This window comes from Fundulus heteroclitus, chromosome 13, assembly GCF_011125445.2.
Source record: "Fundulus heteroclitus isolate FHET01 chromosome 13, MU-UCD_Fhet_4.1, whole genome shotgun sequence".
Lineage (NCBI taxonomy): Eukaryota > Metazoa > Chordata > Actinopteri > Cyprinodontiformes > Fundulidae > Fundulus > Fundulus heteroclitus.
The window spans coordinates 8878399-8899296 of NC_046373.1; the positions used below are offsets into that span (position 1 = coordinate 8878399).

The following is a 20898-nucleotide window of genomic DNA, read 5'->3' on the forward strand; positions in this document are numbered from 1 at the left end:
TGGGAGTCAGAGTAAGAGGTAGATGGGTCAGGGGAAGAGAAGTCAGAGGAAGAGGAATCCGTGTGCGAGGTGGAGGTGTAGCTGGAAGGGCTCAAGCTACAGATGAAATTTAGGCACCTGTCATGTGGTAAATCACGGCCTTTCACTTAGAGGTGCGGGACAAAGAGTCCAACCTTTTCTCAAAGGAAACAAGGTTGAATCCATTGTAAAAGGTTTTCGACTGGAGAACATGTAATGTCCTAAACAGTATATACACCTCTAATTATTCAGTGCATGGAGATGGAAGGTATATGATCACTGTCCCTATGAGCAGATGCCCTTGCTCAATGCAATGCCTGCTGCTGCCCATGATGTAGATGCAGAGGCATGTCAAGGATGGATCAGGCATGCAAGAAGACTTTCCCTAGGTGCATAGCAAGGGAAAATATTGAGTGTGATGAAGATGAGGCCATGTGGCCTATTCGTCAAGAGAGAAGAGACTAGAAGGGACAGACAGTAACTTCTGTTGGAATATTTCATTTGTAGCCACAATCTGAAAAAAAAAAAGAATGAATAATCAATAAAATTTGGATCACAGCATATCTGACTCTGGATCAGATTCTGATTCAGCAAGAAGGCAAATTTGACAACAAATGACACTGACATGTAAGCTGCGTACAGTCTTTGGCTACAATGAACCAGCAATGCTGCACTGATTCACATTGAGTGTGGTATTTTGTATTTTGTTGCCCTTTGTGTAATGAATGATTGGAACGGCTCAAACATTTGTGTGCAGGTTGTGTTGTTTGAGGGCAAAATTTGCTTTTGGTTCATATTTTAGATGTTTTGGCAAAGTTGGAGCCTTTTGCAAACAAAATGTGTAATTTTGACCATTGTTGCCACTGTTTAGGCCTCTGCGTTAACTGTTTTGAAAAATGTGGGTTTTGAGTTGACTGCTGCATCAAAGCAATCAATAAAAACTGTAATCTTACTGTATCTAGTGAGGGTAAGGTAGTATGAACACAGTGATGACGGTGGGGTTTGGTTGTGTGTTTGAGCTTTCTCACTCTCAAACAGTGGTTTAAGCTCTGTAGGCCAACAGAGGTCAGCATAAAGGACGGCATCCCCAACGATGTCTACCCAGAGTAAAATGATTTATTCCCATTCCAATGAACCAGAGCAAAATTTAACAATAAGCGCTCACTAATTTCTTAAGTGCTTATTGCACATAATTTTCTAACTCACAGCTTACCATTTCTACTATAAAAATTCTGCACCACAACTGTTTGTGTTTTTCATCAACGCTACCCACAACTGTGGAAGCCAAGGCTCCTGAGAGATTATAGTCGTTACTTTTATAATTTCAGTGTTTTTTTTGGTTTTTTTTATGTGGACTAAATGGCTTATCATCCAGGGCGCTGTTCTGTTTACGGGGAAGGGAGTCTGCACTAGGATTTTGAAAGAAGAAAAAAAACATTACCTGTCTGTTGGGCGCCTTGCTTTTCTAAAGCTGATTTGCATGTTGAATACACAGTGATGCAGTGGACCAAAGCATGGCCATGCACCGTGGCTGGCTACTTGTGCTGGATTTGGTACTGCAGTTTTTTCTCCCCTCAGTTTTGTAAGAGCTCCAAAAGTCTTAAAAAACCCACTTTTCAAGCCTTAACTTGATTACACGACACAGATATTTTCATTTCCAATCCACAGACGGTACAACTGGCTCAGAGAATACCAGTCTAGCTGTGTTTCGCTCATGAAGCCACTCAAAGAGCTATTACTGACTTTTTCTTTAACCATAGCTTTTTAAAGCCTTTTTAGACTTTAGTACCAGGATCTGGCTCATGTCTCCTACTGAGCTTGTTTAGAAATTGTATCCGTCACCTCTGCGGGAGTTCGTCTTATTAATTATTAATGTAGGATGGTGTCTGACTGGCTTGTCAAACAGTTAAACACAGCTGGAGATGGAGTTGTTTATGCCTGGTTTTTGTTGGGTAATAAATGCTGCGTAATGGGGCCCGATGGAGCCCCAGAGGTGCCGTTATTGATCATTTTTCTCACACGAAGAGGAGCCATAGATTAAAGCTGACCTTCCTCTTCCTCTTGCCAGCGCAATGCATAACAGGGAGTGGAAAATCTGATGGATGAGTGGAGCCACACAAAACTGTGAAGGTGTGCGATTCTCGCTCAGAAGGGAGTTTCCCCTAAGATGATTATGATAGTTAAAATGAAGTGGGGCTCATTTCAGAACAAAAGCTGCAATTAGCTTTTCACACTTCACTGTGGGCAGCTGTGGCACTACCTCACCCTCGTTTAGTCGGCACCTCTCCTCCAATAGGCTTCGCCGCGCTTAATAGGCAATAGATCACCAAATCTACCATCTAGCTCACTTTGGGGGTCAGCCAATCTCGTAATAGGAAAGTTGTGGGGCCGATTCCAACTTCCCCAACCCGCATTTTGATGTGCCCCTGGGCAAGGTACTTAACCCCATGTTTCGTCGTAGCGAGTGTCTGTGACCAGAAAAGCGCTCTATAAATCCAGTCCATATACTTTAAATAACTCCTGCACTTTTTTTTCCCCCTTCTTCTTTAGAGATGAAATTAGAGGCGCCCCTGAGGCACTCCAGCAGGATTTTGACTAGCATGAAATCCATCAGCTCAGTTAAAAGCCACAGTTTCACATTGTAATGTGTCAGTGCCGGGGCTTGTTTTGGTCGAGAGGGCTAAAAAGTGTTCTTCTCCTCATTATGCTGCAATCAAACTGAAGAGGGGGGGCAAAAGAAGGTCGTCAGCCCGGTCTGTCTGTGTCTCTCTAGCATACCCTCGGGGACCAGGTGTATTTTTAGAACGCGGTCATCCCACTAACCCCGGAATAAGAAAAAATAAATGCTGGGAACACTTCTCTTTCGTAAAGGTACCCCTTTAACTCTTAAAAATTGGTGATGCTGGGGTGCTCCTCCCTCCGTCTGAGGGCGCCTCTCTTCCTCCTCATCTTAATTCATCCTCTTCAGATAAAACACGACTCTGCCCCCCGCGCGTTTTATCTGGGATCTCTTGTAGCCATTCAAATCCCTCATGTTTCTTTCATGTTAACAGCTCTCTCTCATGTCTTTCTTACATGAAAGGCACAAGTGCTCTTGAGGTTCATACGACGCCTTATTTGAATGAAAACAGAGATATGATGATGATGACGACGACAACGATGAAAGGGTAGCGTGGAGTGTCCGCAGATGTTCACCCTAAACGGGAACATTTTATTCTGCATTGGGGTGATTTATACTGGACTGGCAGAATGATACATCTGATTGTCAACAGATACTTAGAAATACATCTGAACCTCTTTTTCTGTTGTTTAGTTTGCATCAACACTGCGCCCCCTGAATGTTTTGCAACCCTAAATATTCCTTGAAAGTCAATGCAACGAAAGCATTTAGTAGTTTATATCTTATGTTTTGAGCTGATCCAAGGAATGTTTCCATGAATTCCTGTTTTCTTGGCGTACAGATATTAGGTAACACATTGGTCATTATTTAAATTGGGGATAACAAGAGCACATGCCATACAGGTAAGGCAGATCCATTTTGATCTTTATCCACTATGAATTGGCTACAAGTGAATGACTTGGACCGCCCATATCTACAGTCAGACCAATGAATAAAAAGTTTAAGACAACTGGAATTGTGACAACAACAAAAAATATTTGAAAAGCTCACCTTGCTAACATGCACAGTAAGGAAGATGGTGAGGGAGGTAAAATAAAAAAAAAACAAGGCTCTGAAGAACAAAAGCAAAAGACCCTGAGAAGATGCTGGCTGAGGCTGGTAGGAAAATGCTATTATTCACATTGAAACAACTCCCATATTGACATGAGCTTTGAGGCTGCTCATAGAGGAAGAAGCCAAGAGTGCCTGTGCAAATCCACAAGTCACGGTGACTACAACCTAAATCAAAGGCAGCAAGGCTTTAGCTCAGTTATTTGTGAATGGGTGTCGACACCTTTCCAGAAGTCTGTTAATTCTGGAGGCCAGCATTTGATCACCTTGTGTTTGGGAGCCGTAGTCTTTAAACTCACGGAGGCCCAACCTCCCATTACTCCAGGAAGCAACAGAAAATGACAGATTCCAGGTTGCAGCTGCAATCGGGGACAAACGCCTTAGTTTTGGGAGACATCTCCTGTAGTGTGTCTGGACAGAATAATCATTATTACATTATGTGGATAAAGGGAGACACTTGCAAGCCCGAGAACAGCATCTCAACTTTAAAGTACGAGGGCGGCAGCGTCATGTGGAAATACTGAAGCAGCATCTCAAGGTATCAGACAGAAAGTTAGAGCTTCGCCACAGATGGGTCCTCTAAATGAACCATGACCCCCTCATCATACCGCCAGTTTATTTACAGTTTATAACTCCCCCAAATGATTGTGAGAAGCCTGTGGAAGGATAGTGAAAATGTTTCACCTGTGTCATATTGTTTAAAAGGGGAAATCTACCAATTACTAAAGGAAAATGGTCAACTTCTGAATTTGAAGAAAATTAATAAAAATTGTATAATATAGAAAGAATATCAACAGTCATAACTAACCTAAAACAGAAAAAAATATGGTCTGGCTTAATGTCAGTGTATGTAAATATTTGATTGGAGATTCTGTAAAAAAAAAAAAAAAGTCTACAAATCATCTTGTGAACCGTGAAATGGTTCAAATTATCGGGTATCCGATGCTAATGGCTGGGCTTTTGGAAAGCCACAGCCATGAGGCATTAGCTCTACTTGTTGCACACCGCCTACCTGCTTGAACGTGGGGCTGTTCACAATGTCTCCGAATGTAATCACATTACCCTGTTCATCCAACCTCAAACTAACTTCACTCAGCTCGTTGATTTGATTACTTCAGGACGAAAATATCCACAGCGAAATCAGTTTTGCCCCCGTCCTATATGCTCTTATCCGTTAGCGCGGGGCTCTTTGGGCAGGCGACGTCTAATAAGTCGATAAATCAGAGGGACGAGCTGTGATGGCGTGCTCGGATAAACTGATTGAGCCCGCCAGCATCGCCGTGGAGGGGCAGAATTAGAATGCCGTGGCTCGCTCCCTCCGTCTAGTCAGGTATGATTAATGGAGTCGTGTTGAAGGGCGAGGGCAGACAAAGGCTTTTAGCGTGGCATTAGGAAAAACAATAACAGATCGGCATGAGGAAGCAAAATAATCTGCGGGCTTATATAAGCCAATGGTTTTTAATCCTTTGAAGTCCGTTGCGAGCTTCAAAAATGTCATAAATAGGCAGAGAATAGTCTTCACGGGGGATGACGGGTTGCCTCTGTGTCTCTGTTTAGGCAACTATCTCATAAACTTATCCTGCCTCCCCCCTCCTCCCCTGTATCTCTCGTCCTTTCCTCCCTTCCCCTCCTCCTTCCTCTTCAGGATGGCTCACGTGCCGGCCGGGAGAAAAAGAAGACCGTGTCCTTCAGCAGCAGCCTGTCGGAGAAGAAGATCAGCAGCGCCGCCGGGTGTATCCACTCCATGGTGTGTCTGCAACTGTGTGACCTTTTGCAGAATAACACTTACATGACTGTGCATCAAATATTTAAGGTTCCACACACATGCATCAAGGGTCTGTGTTTGTCTAACACCCAACGGCGCGTGTCGCTGAGTTTGGGAGCTCTGCGAGTGACGGCTGCACTTAAATCTCCCAGGTTGAAGGCAGCGAGCTGAAGAAGATCCGTCCCAATTCCCGTGTTTATCAGCGGTACTACCTCCTGGACGCAGGCCTGCAGGCTCTGTTCTGGGAGCCGTCCAAGAAGGAGTCGGACAAAGCTCGGATCTTCCTCGACTCGATACGCGAGGTGGGTTTGGTGCCAAACTGAGCGCGGCGTCGATCAGCCGGCACCCCCCTGGCCTTTCTTCTGTAAATGACCTGTCAGAGTGCGTTTGGAGCGGAGCTTTAGAGATATTTACTACCTTCAAGCATACGGAGGGTGGCGGTAATTTTGGTTTATATGGCGGCTGACGTGGGCTTTTGTGCATCACAAATTCTAGGTCCGAACAGGCCGTAACACGGAAACCTTCCGCACCAGTGGAGTTTACGAGCAGATTTCCGAGGACTGCGCATTTTCCATCATCTATGGAGAGATGTATGAGAGCTTGGACCTGGTGGCAAACTCTCCAGAAGTGGCAAACATTTGGGTTACTGGACTGAGGTACAGCAACACATGTACAACTGAAAGCACAAAATGATCGTCAATCAATTTATTATTCAAACAGCAATGTTTTGTCATGACGTTTTGTCATGTAAAAAGACAAAACACTCAAAGACTGTAATTTCAGAACACTTTCCAGCTTCTAAATGTGTCAATATTGTTTATTACGCAATTCCAAAAGGCAAGATTGAACATGGATTTTTGTCAAGGGGACTAAAATCATTTATGGTCCTAAGTGACAGTCAGGTTTCACCCAAAACCTTCAGATGTCTGTTAGAAAGCTGAAAAGAGTGCAGCGTGTCCTTCAGGAATTTAGAAAGTAGTAAGCAGAGGGACCAAAGATGATTTACAGTCGTTGAATATAATCTGAAAGAAATGGTTAAAAACAGCTGGCTAGTGAAGGCAGGGTTAGATGCTAAGAAATAACTAAATATTTTTGCATACTATAGTACCTTATCTAGTTTGGCTTGCTTTTTCCCAGTGGGTCAAAGCAGGTGTTTTGGTGGGTTTGTCTCTCATGCGTGGTCTTCTGGGTTATGCGTGTTTAGTTATGAAGAGATTGTCCTGGAATATCTGGGAGTTCTTTGTTTTCCTGAAGTATAACGAAGTAACGTGTCCTGTTGCATAATTGGCACGCTTCCTTTTCCCATCTGCTTCTAGGTATCTCATGCAGTACGGCAGACATGCCCTCGACATGCTCGCCAACAGTCAGGACAGTCTTCGCCTTCGCTGGCTGGAGCAGCTCTTCTCCTCTGCGGCCGACTTGAACAAGCAGGACGTCTTGGACGAAGGGATTCCCTTGCAGTCAGCTGTGAAGTTGGTACAGAGTGCGAATCCCGGAGTGAGCGGCGTAAAAGTGGAGCACAGGTTTAAAGAGATTCAGAGACTCAGGGAGAAGACGTGCGCGCCCGCATCGCACAACGAATCAGGATCTAAAGAGCACGCTGAAAACGAACAGCCGTCGGAGAGAAAGGAGCGCGTGACCAAGCAGGAGTTCGTTGAGGTCTTCCATGACTTCTGCACCCGCCCGGAGATCTACTTCCTGTTGGTGCAGTTCTCAAGCAACAAGGAGTACCTGGACGCCAAAGACTTGATGAGGTTCATTGAAGCTGAGCAGGGTGTGGCACAAGTGGGTAACATGAACTAACACATGCATTCAGAAAGCAAGTAAAGGTTGTAGTAACTAAAACCTTTAGTCCTCCTTTCTTATGGCATTACAGTCTGTCTAATTTCTGAATTTATGTCTCAGTCTTCTCTTGATTTTTTTCCCCCCTCTAGGTGAGTGAGGAAACCAGTCTGAAACTCATCCAGACCCACGAGCCATCAGAAGAGGGACGGCAACAGGGACACCTGTCATTGGATGGCTTCACCAGCTACCTCACGTCCTCGGAGTGCCATCTGTTTGACCGGGAGCATAACGCCGTTTGTCAGGACATGTCCCAGCCTCTGTCTCACTACTACATCAACTCCTCCCACAACACCTACCTCATCGAGGACCAGTTTCGAGGTCACTCGGATGTCTCCGGCTACATCCGCGCCCTGAAGATGGGCTGCCGGTGCGTGGAGGTGGACGTTTGGAACGGCCCAGATGGGGAGCCAGTGGTGTGCACGGGGCACAGCCTTTCCCGTCCGCTGGTCCTGCAATCTGTGTTGGAAGCCATTGGAAGGTTTGCATTTGTCTCATCGGAGTATCCGCTGATTCTCTGCATTGAAAACCACTGTTCGCCGCAACAGCAGAAGGTTTTGTTGCAACATCTCACCAGGATCTTGGGGGAGAGACTGTATAGAGATCCACCAGACGAAGGGGCTTTGTACCTACCGTCACCACAGGCATTAAGACACCGAATTCTTCTGAAGGGTAAAAAGCTTGGGCCAGATTTAGGCGGGGAAGACGGGGAGGTAAGTGAGGAAGATGAAGGAGCAGAAATGAGTCAAAGGATAAAAGCTGTAAATGCTGGTGGAACTGAGAAGGATGTGCAGAAAAGTGTCTCTCTCACATCTGTCCCTCAGTCTAACGTGCCTCATCTTCTTCTACCCAAACGCTTCCAGCTGTTGAGGGAACTGTCCGACTTGGTGACTCTGTGTCACTCTGTTTGCTTCAAAGACTTCAAGACTTCCTCTAAAACTCAAAAACCTTGGGAACTGTGCTCCTTCCACGAGTCCCTGGCCTTGCGTCTCGCTGGTGACAGCCCTGGAGACTTTGTCAACCACAACAAGCATTTCCTGTCTCGAGTGTACCCCAACCCCATGCGCATAGACTCAAGCAATATGAATCCCCAGGACCTGTGGAAGTGTGGCTGTCAGATTGTGTCGATGAACTTTCAGACAGCAGGACTGATGATGGACCTGAACACGGCGTGGTTCCGGCAGAACGGGAGCTGCGGTTACGTGCTGCGTCCAGCCATCATGCGGCAGGAAGTCTCTTATTTCAGCGCTGAAACCAAAGACACAGTACCTGGGGTGTCGCCGCAGTTGCTACATGTAAAGGTAGAGCAGAAATCCCTAAATGGGCAATTTGATCTGTGCTAAATGTCACTGAAATCCTGTCATCCAGTTTCTTAATGTCATTGATTTTGAGGAAAATATTTTAAAATTACCAAACAATGTGGAACTTACAAAATAGGAGCAAAGGTGTGCTTGACCATAAAATTGTTGAGTTTAGGACTGTATGAACTTTGAATAGATTATTTTAAGATACAGCTCTAACTTTCTGGAAGTTAGAGGGGACTTTCCTGAAATTTATAGGTTAAGTTTTCTGGAACTTAAAGGAAAGGTACTTCTTCAGATGTCAATTACCCTTAATTACCCCATTTTTAAGAAAGTAGTCACAAAGTTCTGGAAAGTGCTGCATTAGAAGACAATCCTATACTCAACTTACACTAGTAAGTTCCAAGAAAGTAACCTGTAAGTAAACCAAAATAAAATGTGAGTTCTAGAAATTACCCCCAACGTTTTGAAAACTACAAATGTAGCTGTTTTAGCTGACCCAGACTGGGTTCCAGACAATGCCAGGTTCAGCTCAGCTCATAACACAGCCCAGTTCCCAAAACAAACCTGTACCTACTGAGGAAATTATCTGTATAAAGGATCTGTAAGTTGTGTGTGGAAAGTACCACAGTGAATTTCAGAGTCACCGGATAATACAGCTCAGTTCCAAAAAGTACCTTGTCATTTTAAGGAAAGTAACCTCTAAGCCCCAGAAACAATCACCGGAGTTCTGAAATGGACCAATTTGTACGCCATACAGCCTGGATCCCAATAGTAACATATAGGTTCCCTGTAAATTCCAGAAAGTAATCTCTAAACTGGAAAATCCTCTTTAATTTCAGAACTAGCCTTTAGATTTTGGAAAATACCAGATTGCTGGTCAACTCAGGATACTACCCAGTTCCCCTGAAGTAACCTCTGCAATTCAGAGACTATATCATTATAAGTTAACTAGTGATCGCTCGCTTTCCAATATGAAATTGCCAATTCTAGCCATGCAATCTCTAAATTGTGGGGAAAAAAAGGTTTGTTCTAGAACGTAGCAGGTTGCAGGCAACCTCATCTTACAGCCCAAAGCCCAAAATGAACCTGTAAGTTCCATTAAGTTTAATGGAACTTACGTCTAACTTGTGAAAATTAAAAGCTCTGGAAAAACAATGGGGCTGCATATGTGTCGCCACCAATTAGGCAGTAAAAGCAAATGATCTTTAAGTAACGGGTATTTTTTTCCAGGTGATCAGTGGCCAGAATCTGCCCAAACCGAAAGGTTCTGGGGCCAAAGGGGATGTCGTAGACCCATATGTGTACGTGGAGATCCACGGCATCCCGGCTGACTGCACGGAGCGGCGAACCAGGACTGTGACGCAGAACGGGGACAACCCCATCTTTGACGAGAGCTTTGAGTTCCAGATCAACTTGCCCGAGCTGGCCATGGTTCGTTTTGTGGTGCTGGACGATGACTACATCGGGGATGAGTTCATAGGTCAGCGTGTTCGGTCTCTTTACTGCAAAACTAAAGTCTTGCGGATGTTAGCTGTTCATACGTATGTTCAACTTTTGCTTTGTTCCACCGGAATTAAAGACAATCTTAACCCACTGCAGGCCAGTACACTATACCACTGGAGTGCCTCCAACCAGGCTACCGGCACGTGCCCCTCCAGTCCCTCACCGGGGAGGACCTTCCACACTCCCAGCTGTTTGTGCACGTGGCCCTCACAAACAGGAGAGGAGGCGGGAAACCCTACAAAAGAGGCCTCTCGGTACGGAAGACCCGGAGGGGCAGGGAGTATACGGCGCTGAGGGACTTAGGAGTTCGGACTGTGGACGACGTTTTCAAGATGGCTGCTCCTCTTCTGAGAGAAGCGACAGACTTGAGGGGTAACATGCAGGTGAGGAACCATTTTGGGGGGGGGAGTGTATAATATGATGTATACCGACACACGTGCACACTCTACCTGCTATCTGTAGAATCATGCTTCCAACACAGAAGTCTTGTATGTATTATACAGATAAAAAAATATATAAAATAAGAAAAAAGGACTGGAGGCACTACCTGTCGTCTGGTGGCCGAGGGGTCCTGAGGACCGCTGTATCCGGATTCCAGTGGGTCTTTGGACATCATTCATCCTCAATCTCAGTCTTCAGCTCTCATCTCTCTGTTACAATACAACAAGAAGTGCAAGTTGTGTAGCGTAATCGGAGCAGAAAGCCACATAGATCCCACAAACACCTGCCAGAGTGTCAATTTTTACTCCAATCTTCGATTCTCTTTCAGCAGAGCAAAGCACTTATCATTTTAAGACTGTACTATTGGGCGGTGATGAATGGGTTTAAAAATAAAGAAAAATTGGGCCGACTACACAAAGTGGCTTCAAATATTGGTCCCCTGAGTCCAGTTTCAACTCAGATGAATAGGAGATTTTTTATTTATTTTTTTAACACTGTTTACCTTTTTGAAATCTAAGTCTAATCATAGTCTGAAATAAGATAGAACTTAACTTAAGTAAATAATGTTTTGGGCCTAGTCAACAGTATGCAGCATCAAAACAGCTATCGACATCATCCGTCGGTAAGATGTGGGTGATATCGACGTAATGTGCCTCTGCAGAAATGACAGATTTGACCTTTTCTCATTTTTTTTTTTACATTTCTTAAGCTGGTTCTTCCAGCTGTGTAGGTGGCTCAACTCTTTATTACTCTTTACTCTTTATTCACCAATACACATTTCCAGTGTTCTTGGAGGTCTGGACATGCTGATCCTAATTGTCATTCTAAGGACTGTAAAAGACGCACATTTATTTGTGTGAACCTCATTTAACCCTACTTAAATCAGCAATTAGAGGTAGGAAACATTATCCGATAGAGGCGGTAGTTTTGAAGATCAATCCCATTTATGCATCGAAGTCTTCCCCTTACCTCACAGCGCAAAGCACATCCAAAAACATTCTGGTTGTTTTCAGTTTTGATGTATTGATTTAGCGAGGGGGGGAGGAGGAAGATTTTCTGGATTTGACCTGCTCATTGGTCAATCAAAGCCGATCCACAATCACATTCACATTCAATAAATTAGGAAAGTATGCATTTCTTAGAGGCTTGTTTGTCAGATTAAAAATACCTTTTCAAAACAAAAAAACAACCTTTAAGCCAATATTAAAGATACTTTTCATCAAGCCCCCGTTGCTGCATGAAAAATGTTGCTTTATTTATGCAATATTCTAATCTTGATTTCTCTCTTTTTATTAGCTGCAGGTGGGAGAAGGGAAATCAGAATTAACCAAAATAAAAGCTTTAAAATATCTTCAGTCTGTTAATCTATATAACGTGTTACCCTTGGTGAATTGAGTTGCTGAAATAAATTAACTTTTCAGTAACATTCTAATTTATTGAACATGACGGTATGTGAGAGTGGCCAAATTTTTGTGCTGCGGCATTTATTGCGAACCCATACAGCCAAGCGAGCGCTCGTATTAATTATGCCAGTAAAGGTGTCACTAATGTTAGATTGCCATCCCGTTTCTTTCAAACTACCTCAACATGGCTGCAGTGGGGGAATAAATTGATACCTGAAAGCAAAGATGAACTGCTTCGTGCAGGGTTTTGATTAGCTGTGTGTGTGTGTGTGAGGGAGATGAGAAAAAGGAGTGAATATAAATAAAGTCTGTAACAGGAAGGGGAAGAGCTCTCACAATTATCCCCGTTCTATTTGTTCTGACACCGTCGACAATTTATTGTTTGTGTTTGTGTTTCTATCGGGCCAGTTTAAATACCTGATGTTTTACTTCCACTGCTTTTTTTTTTCTTTCTTCTAAATCTTTATTTATGACATTAATAATCAGGCTAAAAATGCCCCATTTTAGTTTGGATAAAATCATTTCTGTTTGCCAATTGCTAGATTACCGACAGTTTAATTTGTTTCTCTACCCAGAACTCGGTGGCGGTATTCAGGGAGCTGTGCGGGGTGTCGGCCGTGGCCAACCTCATGCAGTGTGTGCTGGCCCTGGGCTCCAGCGTCTCGGGCCCTGAGGGGACCCCTCTGCTGCTGTTCGACCTGAGGGACAACTACCCCAGCCTGGAGCCCCAGGGACCCCTGCCGGATGTCCTGCGCCGAGTCGTCTCTACCTATGAAGCGGTGAGAAACGAATGAGCTTTAGAAACACTCTTCAGAGATCAGATACGAATGGAAAAGAAATGGAAAAAAAAAAAAAAACAAGCAGCAAGTGAGTCATATCCCTTCCTCTGACTCTTTGACCCAACAAGCAAACGCTTCCTTTTGAGGCAGTGAGTTCTGAAGTACAAAGTGAGCTTTCATTGTTGTGCTGCAGACAACACCCCCATTTGTCTTGAAGTCACCGGCAACATCCTTCGTCTTGGCCCCAAGCCTCTGCGTGTTTCCACCCAAATAAACCACAGACTTCCACTGACCATGGGGGGGTCATTCAGCAGATCTGATTTATGGAATAGTTTCTAAATATACACCCCGGGCATACGAATAAAAGAGGCTAATCTGCCGACGGAAAAACAAGTATTGAGAGAAACCAAGAGAACAAAGGCAGCGCGTTGCTCCATTAGTTTCCACCTTGTAGCCTGTCAGGCTATAAAAAGGCATAAATCTTTATATTCAAATAGGGTCATGGGAGCCCAAGTGTTTCTTTGCTTTCATTTAACCTTCAGTACGCTTCACATCGGCGTCAAGTCTCCGCCTTGAACGATTGTTAAGAATTCATTGGTTTAAAAAAAAAATGCCATTGTCACAACTATACACTGCAAAAATGGATCTAAAACTAAGTACAATTTTCTTAAAATTTGTGTTTTTGTCCTAGATTTGAGCAGGTACATAATATTATCTGCCAATGGAATTAGTTTTTTGACCCCTAAAATAAGATAATTAGACATCCTGCACTTGAAATAAGATGATGGAGATGAATTGTTCCTATTTTAAGTGCAGAAGTCTTATTCCATTGGCAGATCGTCTTATTTACCTGCTCAAATCAAGGACAGATACACTCATTTTAAGAAAATATTACTTCTTTTTAGTTCCATTTTTGCAGTGTAGGCACCCCATTCGCTCAGTCTTCAGTCCTCTTTTATGCTCCCTTCCCTTTAGCTCCACCCACCGGTATTCTATAGGGATTAGATATCTGACTGAGATGACTATGGAAGAGGGCTACCTTCGCGTCAGGGAGACTATAATGTTTTGGATCATTAGGCATTTGAAAGAGCCAGTCGTGACCCGTTTTCTGGCAGAGGTGTTCAGCTGTCAAAGTTTAAGGCTTTCCTTTTAAAAGCAGTAAATGTCAGTGGAGCTGGGAGGTGGCAAGGGGGCATCTGAGCCCGGTAACTAAGTAGATGGAGGTAGGTTGTGTTACGACTGTAAACCCCCCTTTTTGCTGGTTCACATTCAGTATTTTTTATTTATTTTTTTACACCCACTGGTCTTTCAGACAGAAACACGTGAAGTCAAACGGCTCTTGCTTATATGGGCTTCGGCGCCTAATCTGTGACACGTTAAATTCCCCACAGCTGCTTATCACCGCTGCGCATCTAGCTGCTGGGACCGCGCGCCTTGTGCTCTGTGGCTCTCAGCAAGAACACGCAAGTGGGTTAGTCTGCGTCTCTCTATAGCGTTTCCGTTCCAGCCGGGCGGATCGTCGCTAAAAAAAAAGAAAAAGGCTCGCCCCGGCGCTGAATACCATTAGCATAGATTTGAATGTGATTTGGCTAAACGGTTTTCCTCGGCCCGATCCTGACACACAGAGGGAAGAGTCGCGGGAAACGGGGAATCCGATTATACACTTCTTGTGGAATTTGATCTGGGTTTTTGGTGGCGTACTGTCGTTAATCCCCTGGTTGTTGAAAAGAGCTTTTTTTTTTTTCTTTTTTTTTTTCCCCTCTCACAGCGGGGTCATGTCCCAGAAGGGTTTCTGAGAGGAAGTGTCGCATTATTCAGACAGCCTCTGCATGTCATCGCTGTGTAGCTTTGTAGGTGCTGTCATGTGAACTCACAGAGTCATGCCTGGAAGTCTGAACTTTAGCTGGCCTTCCTTGAATGCTTTTTCACACGATGAACGTAGAGCAGCAGCTCCTTGTTCTTGTTCTTTTGAGCCGCTCTGTACTAACACCGGCTGGCCGTGGTATCTTGTGTACAGTGAAGGTTTTGCATACGCCCCTGACGGTGGCATCTGTTTGTCAGACACTGGCGCGCTTGTATGCCCCTGCTTGTGTGTGTTCGCGCCTTGTGCTAACACAGAGTCTCTGTTTCCTGTTTTCTGACCCACAGATGGTCAATGCGAGCAGAGCTGTGATGGAGGTTGCAGATGCAATCTATGAAAAAATCCTGCATATACAGACAATGGGTGAGTAGGTGTTTTTTATGACGCCGCTGATGGACACGAGTTCGGGGGAAGCTCATGAAGCCGCTTCCACTTGTGCGAGATCCCACGCAGGCTTTGCAGGGATGCTTTATACTTCATCCGTTTCTTTATTCTTGCATTTCTTTTCTTCTCTTTTTGATTACAATTACTTGCGTGTTCCCATACTTTCCTGATTTTTCAGCTTCTTTCTTTTTGCTCTTCCGCTTCCTAGTCATTTTGTTTGGATCTCCTCCTCTTTCCTGCATGCTATTCATTTAGAATTTTCCCCGTCTGATATTCATCTCTGACGTCTGTCCTTTTGTTTCCTTTAAATGACTGCTTTGGGATTTTTGAGCCTTACAGTTTTTGGTAACACTTTATTTGAAGGGGTGTACATATGACTGACATTACACTGTCATAAACATGACATAACAGCTGTTATGAACATAAATTACTCTTTATGAATGTTTAGGACTGTTGTCATTAATTGTCATTTGGTAAATTATGACACTATTAAAGCAAAGTTGACATTGTTTAAAATGTCTTTGTTATGACAAGCCCTTAATTTAACCTAATCCCATATCAAGCCCTTAATTTTAACCTAATCCCAAATCAAGCCCTAAACTTAGCCTTGTCTCTGTTAATGTCAAGTTGTCATAACAAAGACATTTTAAACAATGTCAACTTTGCTTTAATAGTGTCGTAATTTACTGAATGACAATTAATGACAACAGTCCTAAACATTCATAAAGAGTCATTTATGTTCATAACAGCTGTTATGTCATGTTTATGACAGTGTAATGTCAGTCTTATGTACACCCCTTCAAATAAAGTGTAACCCAGTTTTTTTTCAAAGAATCTGAAATGTGTGACGAAGCACTGTTATTAATCTCTTTTTAATTTGCTACCCCTAAATAAAACCCTTGCAACCAGCTGCCCTGCTAGACAGTAAATAGAGTTTTTTTTATTTATTTATTTATTTATTTTTTTTATCTCATTACGGTATAAAGGCAGCTGTTGAGTGAAGGCCTCAGAGCTTTGTTGTGAACAAACAGCATCGTGAAGACAAAGGAGAAAAAGCAGACAATTCGGGGATAAGGATGTGGAGAAGTTTAAAGCTGGGTTAGGTTATAAAACAATATCCCAAGCTTTGAACATCTCTGTTCCGTCCACCATCTGCGAGAGTATAAAAGCAAAATTTTCCCTCCACCTAAGGTTCCAAAACTGAACTGTTTGGGCAACAAGTATAACGGTGTGGATCTAAATGAATGATGCACGTCACCCTGAACACACAGTCCCCACTGTGAAACAGGATGGCGGCAACATCATGCTTGGATGATGCTTTTCCTCAGCCCTGACTGAGATATATGGAGATTAATGAAGGGCAATCCCTAAAGAATACCTTTTAAAGCTGCAAGAGATTTGACACTTGGGTGGAGGTTTGCCGTTCAGCAGGACAGTAACACTAAACATGCAGCTAGAGCTAAAATGCAATGGATTGGATCAAAGTGCGTTGTGTTTTAGACAGTTTGGGGCAAGAATCGGAAGTGCACGGACGCTGTCCATCCAATCCGACTGAGTTTGGGCTATTTTGCAAAGAAGAACGGGCAAAAATATGTGCGAAGCAGGTAGAAGCACACCCCCAAAAGACTTTGAGCTGTAATTGCAGTAAAAGGTGGTCCTGCACACTAATGTCTCAGTGAGGCTCAATAGAAATGCATGCCACACTTTTCAGATTTTATTTTGTTTAAAAAAAATAGGAAAAAATGTAACTAATTTCCCTCCAACTTACATTTATGCTCTCCTTTTGGTGATCTGTCACGTAAAATCCCAATAAAGTGAAGTTAGTAGTTGTGATGTCACAAAATGTGCAGCTTATCTGCACGTTTTAGAAGTAGCAGTTTTACCCTAGCAGCATCATCCTTCCCCCCTCTCTGTCTCTCAAATCCAGCCCGTCGATGTTGTATCTGTTGTGTTTACTTCAGCAGGGGCCGTTGGGGTCATCCGACTTTACAGAGCCAAGACTTTTTCCACCCAATTATTTACATAATGTTTGGAATCCTCACTCAGTGGAGACATCGTACATTTTTGTGTATTTCATGTTCAGAAGTGTTAATCTGTTGCTGTTTGGCGGGTGGGGCGGGGTGGGGGAGTCCAGATAAAGACCAAATGAAGCATTTCTAGAGACTTTGGTTCATCTCGGATCACTGCGAAGAGTTAAAGACCGTCTGAAGCAGATTAATGTTGTTTACAAATCTGGAGACTCTCCCAGGACTTCCTTTTAGGTTTCGCTGAGCCATCTTCTCTCGCTCTCTGATGCCACTCTTGACACGGTTCACCTGTGTTGCATCGCGGCCGCAATCCCACGTTGCCACCCTAAACTCCGCGGGAACCCTTCGTTTCACCGACGGTCACATGTAAACAGATTTGAGTTTGGGACCGCACAGTCCCCCCCCCCCCTCGGGCTGTCGGTCCTGTGTTTGTATGTTCATCTGATTATGGAGCCGGGAGCCTGGTCCTCTGAACAAAGCTCTCACTGTGTGTGTTCGGAGCAAAGATGGCGATCAGGTGATTCCCAAGGCGGAGGTCCACTCTGCGGTCTGAAAAAGAGGGCGTGCGCCGGAAGAAGGCCTATGTGGGTCACTTGGAGGGAAGCATGGGACGGTCGGTGGCAGAGATGGATGTCTGGAAGTCACATCAGGGCAGAGAGAGGAAACGGAGGGGGGGGGGGGAGGAGAAGAAGAATGTGCTGAAGCTTCAAACGGGCTCGAAGGAAGATGAGAACCCCGGGAGAGATTAGAGACTATCGGGACGTGTCGGCGTGCTTGAGAAGTTTGAGAAACTCATGATAGCTCTTTAAAACGTGTTTCACATGTACAGTTAGTGAGAATTAAACATATGTAGAACTAGTCTAGGGTCCAAGGACCTGTTGGAAGACAGTGTGGCAAGTTTATCCGTTACAGAACCGATCTGCGGATGGATTTCGAGCAGGTTTACCGCGGGGGTTACGTCATAACGCAATATCTCCGTATTCGGAGATCTCACGGAGCATTGTTCAGTTCCTTGTCTGAAAACAGAGAATGGAACAGATGCAAACCTGCCGAGACGCGGCTACCTGAACTGCCAGGACAGAGAGAGTATTAATGTGATTATTAGTGCAGGGTTAACTCTAGAGGAGCTGCAGACATCCACACACACTGGAAAGCGGTTATTGTTGCACTCAGCAAATCTGACCTTATGAAAGAGTGGCAAGAATCAATCAAGAACTAAGAACCAAGCCACTGATCAAATAAAGAAGTGAAATCTGGACACAGAAAAGCTGAGGGAGAAGGCGCTCTGGTCAGGCCTACATGCAAATGTGGCAGAAGTCTTCCACTGCATGCCAGCGCCCGAGTGAAACAGTGGTGGACGCGTCACAGTGGATGGATGCTTTTCTTCTTCAGCAGGGACAGAGAGGCTGGACAGAGTTATTGGAAAGATGGATGGAGCTAAATAGGAGGCAAAGCTGCAAGGAAAAAACCCTTTTAGCAGCTGCTAAAGACTGGAGGCTGACTGAGATGTTGCTGCTCCAGCAGGACAGCTACCCTAAATACACAGATGCAACGGACCACTTTAAATCAAAGCAGATGCATGTTTAGAATCGGCAGGTCAAAGTTCAAACGTCAAATTCAATTGAGGATTTGTGGGAAGAGCGGATGGCTGCTTTTCACAAACATTCTCCATCCATTGTCACTGGGCCTAAGCTATTTTGCTTGGAATGACCAAAGGGTTTCAGCCTATAGATGTGCAAAGCCTGTAGAGACATGCAGCTATTATAGTATAGTATAGTATAGTATATTATATCGTATGTTAGGGTACACCAATACAGACAATTCACCATCAAGCTGCTTTCCTGTACATACGTGTCTGTTTTTTATGTTAATGGAGAATGGTTTTCTCAAGATTTTTTCACTTCAACTGGCTCCATGGCAGTCGGTGTCAGAACGGACACCATTTAATGACGTCACGATGAGCCGATCTCCTTCCTCAGTGAACGGGTTAAAGTGGTCTTGCTAAATTCAAGAAAAAAAAAAGCTACTTCTGTGCAAAGTCATGAGAGAACACAATTTTGGGGATGGTAAAGCTCCTCATGGACACTACAGCACACCCTTACTCCACAACTAAAGTTGGATTTTGTTGTATTGTGCACATATGTTCAGTATTATGCACTCCGTACCATTTTTAATTAACATAAGAAAACAACTACGTCAAAATGCAGCTGGAGTACGCTTCGTATGTTTCCCACATCTTCAAGCGTGTTTTTGCAGCAAAGCGGTGAAATTAAAGTGCTCAAGGACAAGTGAAAGCAGCCCCCTAATTGGCTGGAAAGGCTCCTTTTTAAACACATTGTTTCCAAGAAACAATGTCCTCATCTGTAAATCGTTATCACGCCACCACGTATTTGTTGTCAAGTTTTTCTAAACCTCAGGGCAATCAGCTGCTGCCCTCATTAGGCAGCGTGAGATATAGTAGGCTGCCTAGAGCCGCATTAGGAAGTGTAACACAGGAGTTCGTAACAACCCTCAAATCCTGGTGTTTTTTTTTTTTTTTTTTTTTTTTTATCATGACACCAAACCACAGTCCTCCTCCCCCGTCTAAGCTTCAAACCACCTTGTGCCGCGCGCAGCAGGAAGCGGAGGTGATGCTGACCCCGGAGGCCAGTACATCAGCGCTGCCTGCGGGTCAGGCAGCACTATTTTTGCGTGCATATGCAAAAAAAAAAAAAAAAAAAACGTCTTGGAGATAATGTTTCCTCTCCTGGCTTTCTTTCAGACTGGGGGTAAAAAAAAAAAAGGCATGCACACAACATTACTCTGAGTTACCTAGCAACTGTGTGGTAAAGGTTGTTATTAAGGCAACTTATGTAGGTGTGAAAATGTGGACGCCGCACGTGCTTTGTGTGTGTGCGCGCAGGTGTGCGGTCATGCTAGCAGACGTTTAGGGTACGGAGAGAGGAACCGTGTCGGGAATCAAAACTCGCCCTCGGTCTGTTTGCCCTCCTCTGTGGGCGAGAGGGCCACAACTTAGCATGCTAGACGTCAAAGTTCTGGCTGATGGCTCACAGTGATGTTTGCCCCGCGTTAACCCACTTTCAAAGTTTCCATGGTTACGGTGGGACGGTGGCCCAGGGCGGCCAGCCGAAGCCAGACGCAAAGGAAACAAACTTGCTGGCTGCACACATGTAGCTGCAGGCCGGACTGTTTCGAGATGCTGTCTTGTTTCTTTTTACACGGATTTCATCATTTCCATGCGCGTCTTGTATAAGTGTTGTGAAATCTGTCCGCAAAGCACTCCTGCTGTGCTGGTTTTGACTTGTTTTCCTTCTGCCTTCAGGTAAGGGATTTGGAAAGACACGTTCCTGACTCCAGCCTCACTTAAAAGTGATTCTTGTGCGCACACATTTTTTTTTTTTTTTTATCAAAATCTGATTCTTATGTGCTGTTTGAAAACAATTAGTCACACATTTCATGCCATGGTTTGTTGGGTTTTTTTTGCACTGAAAAAATAAACTTGGAGTTCCTCCAATAAAGTCATAAATATGCAGAAATATTTGCACAGATTCGAACATTTTCGAGGCAAACCCGCAAAGTTGAACAGCTAAAAGACGCCTTGAATTGATCACATTTCAACCAGTTAAGTCAATGAAATATGTAAAGGCTTTCATTTGAATTTCCTTAATCTAGAATCAACTTCCTTAAACCAGATTTAAAACCTGGGCGCTCAGTTCGATTCATAGCCTCAGAGGTTGAGTCACTGAAGATGTTTTATGAATTCAGAGGATGCCCTGTGTGTCGGCAGCAGTTCTGAGTCAGTTCATTCTTAACAGGAACTAGATCTAGTTTCGTTTCTGCC

The 20898-nt window shown here is 44.1% G+C and overlaps 1 protein-coding gene across 1 annotated transcript in view; it reads left to right on the forward strand.

Moving 5' to 3' along the window:
• Positions 1–20898, forward strand: part of LOC105934318 (inactive phospholipase C-like protein 2) — a 43912-nt gene that overhangs the window by 19445 nt on the left and 3569 nt on the right. Inside the window, exons 2-10 of the mRNA XM_012874248.3 lie at positions 5394–5495; positions 5666–5815; positions 6009–6169; positions 6830–7298; positions 7448–8656; positions 9890–10139; positions 10259–10545; positions 12582–12785; positions 14934–15009. Coding sequence (XP_012729702.2) covers positions 5394–5495; positions 5666–5815; positions 6009–6169; positions 6830–7298; positions 7448–8656; positions 9890–10139; positions 10259–10545; positions 12582–12785; positions 14934–15009 — 2908 coding nt within the window. The remainder of the gene's footprint in view (positions 1–5393; positions 5496–5665; positions 5816–6008; positions 6170–6829; positions 7299–7447; positions 8657–9889; positions 10140–10258; positions 10546–12581; positions 12786–14933; positions 15010–20898) is intronic.